We start from the raw sequence: 6,785 nt of genomic DNA, 5'->3' as shown, positions 1-6,785 counted from the left end.
TCATCAAAATTAATGAATGTATACTTAATTACCTGATAAATCATTAATATGACATAGCGATTTAAAATTACAGCATCATAAAACTTGAATGTATTCAATTTCCAATTCAACCTAGCAACACGATATCCATAGGTTTTTATAATTAATAGAAGATAAGCATAGTATAATTAATCAAATATAATGAAGATATTTTTATCAATTGAATATATTTGTTAAGTTATACATATTTTTTCAATTTTGAAAAGTTTTAAGAAATATTTTTTCCACAAAAATATCTCAATACATTTGATTAATTATATTTTGTCATATTAATCTAAGCATCATGTGTTTTTTTTATATATAATTGCATCATGTAAAATAATTTTAATATAATATTCTAAGATAATAAAATATACAATAGTTCTATTTTTTTATTATTGTATGTTCTATCATGGGTTAGATGAAAATATATATATATATATAATACACCCTGTAAAAATTATAAAAATTAATAATTGTCATGTTAATTTTTTATTGAATGTTGATTGTAGAGCCCTGTTAACGTATGAGGTGACAGTTTTAGCTTTCTTCCGATAATCACTTTATGTACAGATTGTGAAAAAGAACTTAAAAGGGGTCAAATATCGATCCATTGGGATTAGAATAGAACATTAAAATCGAAAGACAGATGATTCGTCTTGCGTTGAGAAAGAATTGTAAGTATCTGAAACAATGGGTCAAAAAATAACCCAAAAACAATGCTTGCCTCCTACCAGGCTTCAATAAACCTGGAACTACTAATGTGGTTCGTCATTATCCTATTTTCTTCTTCTATACAAAGTTCTAAGAAACCCCTTCCCGACTTCAACGTCGATCTACTTAAACAAAGAGAGTGAGAGTGATTAAAAGTTCAGAGTGTCGGCTTGCTTGTATAGCTTAGCACGTGGTTTTGGACTTCTAATCTGATTGTGTTGAAGCCGTTGACTTCCTTGTGAGTTCAGCAAGGTCGGCTTCCTGCTGTTTTTTAAGATACTTTTGAGAAGCTGAATTCACAATCTTGATGAAGAAGTTCAAAAGCATAAGCCACACAACAGTGTTCCAAATGGCAGCAAATGAAAAATCCCACTTCTTCACCTGATAAGAAATTGGAAATCCAATGAATAAATTCCTACACACTTGATCTGAAAAATTGCCACTTCTTGACCGACATTCGGATTTTGCTAAAAAGAACATCGACTAATTGGTGTATTGTGATTATCCTTAAATTAAGAGGGTAAAATGAAAATAGATATATTTAAATTGTTTGCATCCAACCTTAATATTCGAAGGAGGCGAAGGCTTCATATATTTGTCTTTCATTGCATCAATTTTGGTCTTTAGGTTATGCAAGTAGGAGGAATCGAAACCAGGTATGAGGCCTAGCACCAGGATCAACTCATTTTCTATCCAGTCAAGCAACTGATTGTTACAAACAGAGATGATAAAAACCGTCTGCAGAGGAAGAAATCAAAAAAAAATATTATTAGAAGCTAAAAGACACAAATGAGATATTAAGCATTTGGCAACACCAACAAAGAATATGGCAAAATTTCACAATAAACCTCTCCATAGAAAGTCTATAATAGAATCCAAAAGCAGAAAAAGAGTACTAAAACAGCCTAACAAACCTGTATGTGAGTTTTTATAATCGCCTTTCCAAACAAGGTTGCAAGGAAAAACTTCCAAAATGGAATTCCAAATTGACCGCACATGATACCAGCTAGGTCAAATAGAGGATTGGGAACCTGCAAGTGCCAGCAAAATATAATATATGCTTATAATATATAAAATGGAAGTTTGCAAAATAAGATGCGCATGAATCCTAAGATAATCATGCGGCAGACAATTGAAAACGCAAAACATATAAACTAACCGAAGCAAGCACTAATATTGTGATGAAGTTCAAATGTTGTGAGTGTGACAAAAACCAGCGTTTAATACGATTTAAATGAGTAGCCATGAATCCCTCAGGGGCCTCGTCCAATTCCTCCATCGCATTAACTGTGTTACCTGAGATGCGCGCTGCAAGAGAATAGAAAACCGGATAATAACTATATAACCATGAATTCCAATATCGATAGTCCTTGAATATTTAAGATAAAGATTCTTATCTCAAATGCTAAGTGAGAAATATAACTAATGACAGTTATATTTGCTCTAAAATTACAGTTACAAAAGAACGTGTCAGTCAGCACAATGTTTAGATTATGCACCTGCCCTTGAGATAAAGTAAGGAGGAAGTTCCCCGAGTGCAGTTCCAACACCCCATAGGACTGCCTCAATCTGGACTTGAGGCAATATGCTGCTGATCGGAATTTGAATTCCGTCCGGTGATGCAAACAAAGGGGGGCCAAAATCATCACAATCCTTATCAAGCCATGAAGGCCCACTTTTTAGCTGTATTGTATCGTAAATAGCAGTTTTTAAGTCAACTCGACCACACTGCATTGCTTTGATTGTGAACAGGGCAATATGAGGACCCAGGTAAAGGACAAAAGTATGCAAACCAGATCCTGAAAGTGAAAAGGGAAACCCAGAGGAAGTAGGTAAACACAAATTTCTCTGAAGAGCCAAGCGGACATAAAGAAAGTTCAATGAAGGTACTTCAAGAAAATGAATACAAGTATACAATCCAGACTAACAGCCTTCAGAAACAATGCCGTTTTATTTAAGAAGCTCTGGAAATAGATATACTCATAGCTCAAAGTTTTCTCAATGCTAAAGCAAAACATCACAGCCAAGTATGTCAAACGGGACACATGGAAAGAAAGACAATTTTATGAGAGGATTTCGAGAAAACTGAGCATAAATAATAAAATTATGTAGAGCTACGAGGATTTAAAGGATTTCCAAAAAGTTTAGACACTTGATGTATTTCATTATTTTATGTTACTATCGAGACAACAAGTTCTGGAAGGAGAGGAATATGAAGGGCTAACACAAATACCATAAGCTAGTAAAAGGTTTTAAAATAATAAAACCATTGTAGTATTTGAGCAATGGTTATGGCTAGTAAAATATAACATTTTTTAGGCATCAATCAACAAACACAAACGAAGCAGTTTGCAAAGTAATCTAAACTGATTGGCTTACCAAGTCCGATTGAAGACGCAACACCAAGCGTGATCCACCACAATCCAAACCGATAGTATTTGGAGAGTTCCTCGACATGCTGAAACCAAATTAAAAAATATCAGGTTTCAAGCTAATTAAGATGAATATGCATTACCAAAAGATCCACTCGAATAATCATCCATCCTTCAAGACGACTTTTTCAAACATTTTTTCTCAAGAAACAGGATAGTAATTACCTTTTCATGAGGACCATCAAAGGCCATAACGAGGACGCCGATAGCAGCTACCAGAGCACTTAAGAGCAGAACTAAGCCACCTTTTGCCCAAATATACAATATAGTCTGCTGGCAATAACTGATAACTGCCAAAACAAAGTACTTTAATGTTTTGAATGGTTGTGTTGTTAGTGTCAGATTCTCTAGTTCTTGCTGTTGCCTGTCCCGTAGAGCTGCAGCCAAAAGAAAATTCGGAGTCAATCAGAGGCTACTTTCATTGACATTCTAATAGGATATGGTTGCATTATGTTTCCATTCTATGAGATTTCATTACAACGAATATAATAATACAATTTCAGCCATGGATAGCTGAAATTACACACAATACACAAACAAGATACAGTGCCTCTAATAGCATACTTTATTCAAAAGTAAAAAATTTTGAGCTTGCCAAAACTAATCTTAATATTTGAGAGACTACTAATGCTTAAAATGCTAATACTGACTAATACTCCAATACAATAACTAAAATTTCTCAGTGATTGACATTCCAATCTACATTAAAGCTTCAAAATTTGAAACATGGCGACAAAACTTCATTTTCAAAGTAGATTATAGCTGCCCAGATGAGGAAAAATAGAGAAATTTAAATCAATTGTTAAAAAAAGGAAACCTCCTTAGCAATTTCAACAAGAACATGTGCAAATCAAATGGCAATTAAATGGCATGCCTTCAATTGACGTATCCATATCTTGTTGAGAAGAAGTCGCTCCTTTGCCCGATCCCATTTACATATGCTCCAACGACAATGAATATACAGATAGATTGAGAGTTGCGATGTACGAAAAAAAAGATCGCAGAGAAATTATATTGAAAAAATATATGGATTTGAGTGAATATGAAGCAATTAGTCTATGGGGTTGATTTGAATCTTGTATTGAGTGAAGGCAAGTTTTCTTCTGTTCGTTTTTTTCAGATTAGATCTGAGATTAGAGAAGCACCAACGATGATCAGAGAGATACTCGATCGCCTCGAATGAGTCTGCGTCAAAATCTCTCTCTCTCTCTCTCTGTCTGTCTGTTAAAACGCGACTCCAATAGGGTGAGTTTGGGTTAAACTTCATTTTATGGGAAAAATGTCTTATCGGTCCTAGAATTCTAAAACATTACAAAATTTGGTCCCAATTCATTTTAAGGAACTTGCACATTGCTCGAATATGTACGTTTTCTAATTTTAAGTTGACATATAAAATTTACTCCATGTGAATAAAATTAAAAAATATCATATATTTAAATTAAATGTAGTGAGTATTTTTTAGAGTAAATTCGTTTATTTTTTCAAAATAAATTGAACGAACTTTGTATAATAAAGAGTATTAAATTATTTAATTCGATATCCTTTTAAATCTCTTGTTATTTTCGTTATGGTTACATAATTCAGACATTCTTATATGATCAAACACGAAAAAAAATAAATTTATCATAAATACTTCTACTAATAAAAATATCTTGATTTACCTTATTTATTATATAAACTTATTTGTTTAAACCAAATATATGACATGGAGAATGTCCTCTTTTCTTTTCTTTTTTTGATGTTACATGGAGAATGTCTTGGTTAGGATATCCATAATCAAGTTTAATTTGGTGCAATGGATATCCAGAAAAGAAACGGTGTGGTTGTAATGAATAATAATAATGGATTGTGATAGTACTTTTTTTTTTTTAACTTGATTGTGATAGTACTTGTTGTTGGTTTCATTGCTTCATATTGATATGTCCCTCTAGTTTCTGAGTTATAGGTTTAATTTTATAACTCGAGAGGGTATGGGTATGTCCTCGTCCATAAAGCTAATCACATAGATATATAATATAATTGGAGTGATCAGTTATCAGCTTATATCATTCCAATAACATTAGTAATAAAATTCAACATAAAAAAAAAAAAAAAAAAACATTAGTAATAAAATTATGTATGTAGCCTGAAATAATTCCCTAGTCGACAAAAAATAATTTTCTTTTTTTACTAAAGTGAGTCATGAAATTTTTTTAGGGTACGCTGAGATATTTTTATGCCTGAATGTTATGTTTTGGTAACCTTAGGGACTAGAATAGACGAAAGCAAAATAAAGGTCAACATGTAGGATAAGATGGAAATTTTGTCGTAATCTCCCTTATTATTATTATCGTTGTCGATAACTAAAGACTCTCCAGTCAATAATCACTATATATACAACCAGCTGATTCCGGCAAATACCATAATAAATGAGTTGAAGGTCAACAGTATTGTCTGTAATAAAAAAACTATATATACCTATATATATATTTTGATGAGAGGAAGTGTTTTTGAAACCATTGATAATTAGTGCTCTAATTAATACTAAGTCGTAGATTAATTCTTCTGAAAGATCATGTTCGAGGATGCAGAAAGATTGCAATCGAGCCGTTCTTGATTTTACATGTTGATGATCATCAGTTCATCACCCATGTTAAGAATAACATTTACTGATGGAGAATGAACGTCAACACAACACAACAATAGTCACTGATTAAGACTAAGTGATGTATAGATGAGGGACGGATTATTATTTGTTTATCTCGAGTTAAGACTTAAGAATAGATTAATAGCCAAAGCGTATTATTATGTTATGTTAATTAATATAATGTCACGTCTTTAGTCTTTAGAATTTTAGTGGAAGTCTTAGAATAGTTTAAAAATTCGAAAAGTAAGTTAGAATATGAGAGAATGAGTTAGCTACGAAAATGCTCTCTATTGTTTAGAAAATGTGTGTTGTGTGTGTTATATCCAAATGAGGGATTCACCCATTTATATAGCCTAACACTACTTTAGAGAATTATATATAAAAAGATTCTAGAGAATATACAAGAGTGTTCTCGAGAGTCTAGAAGCTCTAAAACTTGTAGGAAACCTTCTACAAGTGTGTGGAATTTTTCGGAAAAGTTTAGCCCAAGATGGAGCCTTCTAGAGTCTTCCGGAATCCGATCCTTCCGCAAACTTCCAGAGCCTTCTCGATCCTTCTAGCCGTTTTTAGAGTATTTCGAGGCTCTCTAGTCAATTCCGTATCTTTTCGAATCCATCTCGAACCATCCGGATAATTTTGGAGCATTCCGACCACCCGCGAAATACGAGAATAATATACTCGCATGTGATATATATCCTGCTGCAAAACAACATAATTTATTTATACAAACCATTATCTTCCCACGCCATTTTCTGAATTGTTTAATCTAATCCTAGCTAGCCTCTATATTTTATTCTTTTAAATATAAATTCACATTTTTTTTTAATATCAAATATAAATACACTAAAACATTTTTTTATTATTTTAAAGTTTCTTAAAAAAAATGAATTAGACCAGAATTAGTTGTTTTTTTAAAATTAATCGAGTATTTTTACAAAAAGAGAATTGGCATATTTAATTGAACTGCGGGAATCAGATGATGCTTTGATTCCTTT

At 32.4% G+C, this 6,785-nt stretch overlaps 1 protein-coding gene across 1 annotated transcript; it reads right to left on the bottom strand.

Annotated features, from left to right (window-relative positions):
* Positions 1-936: 936 nt before the first annotated feature.
* On the bottom strand, positions 937-4,096 carry LOC139882185 (vacuole membrane protein KMS1-like). The gene is made up of 8 exons (XM_071866549.1): positions 4,039-4,096; positions 3,330-3,541; positions 3,112-3,190; positions 2,232-2,531; positions 1,892-2,040; positions 1,647-1,763; positions 1,294-1,470; positions 937-1,113 (listed from the first exon to the last, which is right to left on the bottom strand). Exons 1-8 carry the CDS (start codon positions 4,094-4,096, stop codon positions 937-939), a joined length of 1,269 nt encoding a protein of 422 aa, XP_071722650.1.
* Positions 4,097-6,785: the final 2,689 nt, after the last annotated feature.

This window comes from Rutidosis leptorrhynchoides, unplaced genomic scaffold (genome assembly GCF_046630445.1).
Source record: "Rutidosis leptorrhynchoides isolate AG116_Rl617_1_P2 unplaced genomic scaffold, CSIRO_AGI_Rlap_v1 contig240, whole genome shotgun sequence".
Taxonomy (NCBI): domain Eukaryota; kingdom Viridiplantae; phylum Streptophyta; class Magnoliopsida; order Asterales; family Asteraceae; genus Rutidosis; species Rutidosis leptorrhynchoides.
Note: the sequence above shows the minus strand (reverse complement) of the source record. Positions and strands in the feature narration are given on the sequence as shown.

Coding starts and splice junctions, on each gene's coding strand:
- LOC139882185 (XM_071866549.1), bottom strand. CDS start 4,096: ATGGGATCGGGCAAAGGAGCGACTTCTTCTCAACAAGATATGGATACG. Junction 3,542..4,038: donor TATGGATACGTCAATTGAAG/GCATGCCATTTA, acceptor TTTTGGCTGCAG/CTCTACGGGACAGGCAACAG. Junction 1,114..1,293: donor CGCCTCCTTCGAATATTAAG/GTTGGATGCAAA, acceptor ATTTCTTATCAG/GTGAAGAAGTGGGATTTTTC.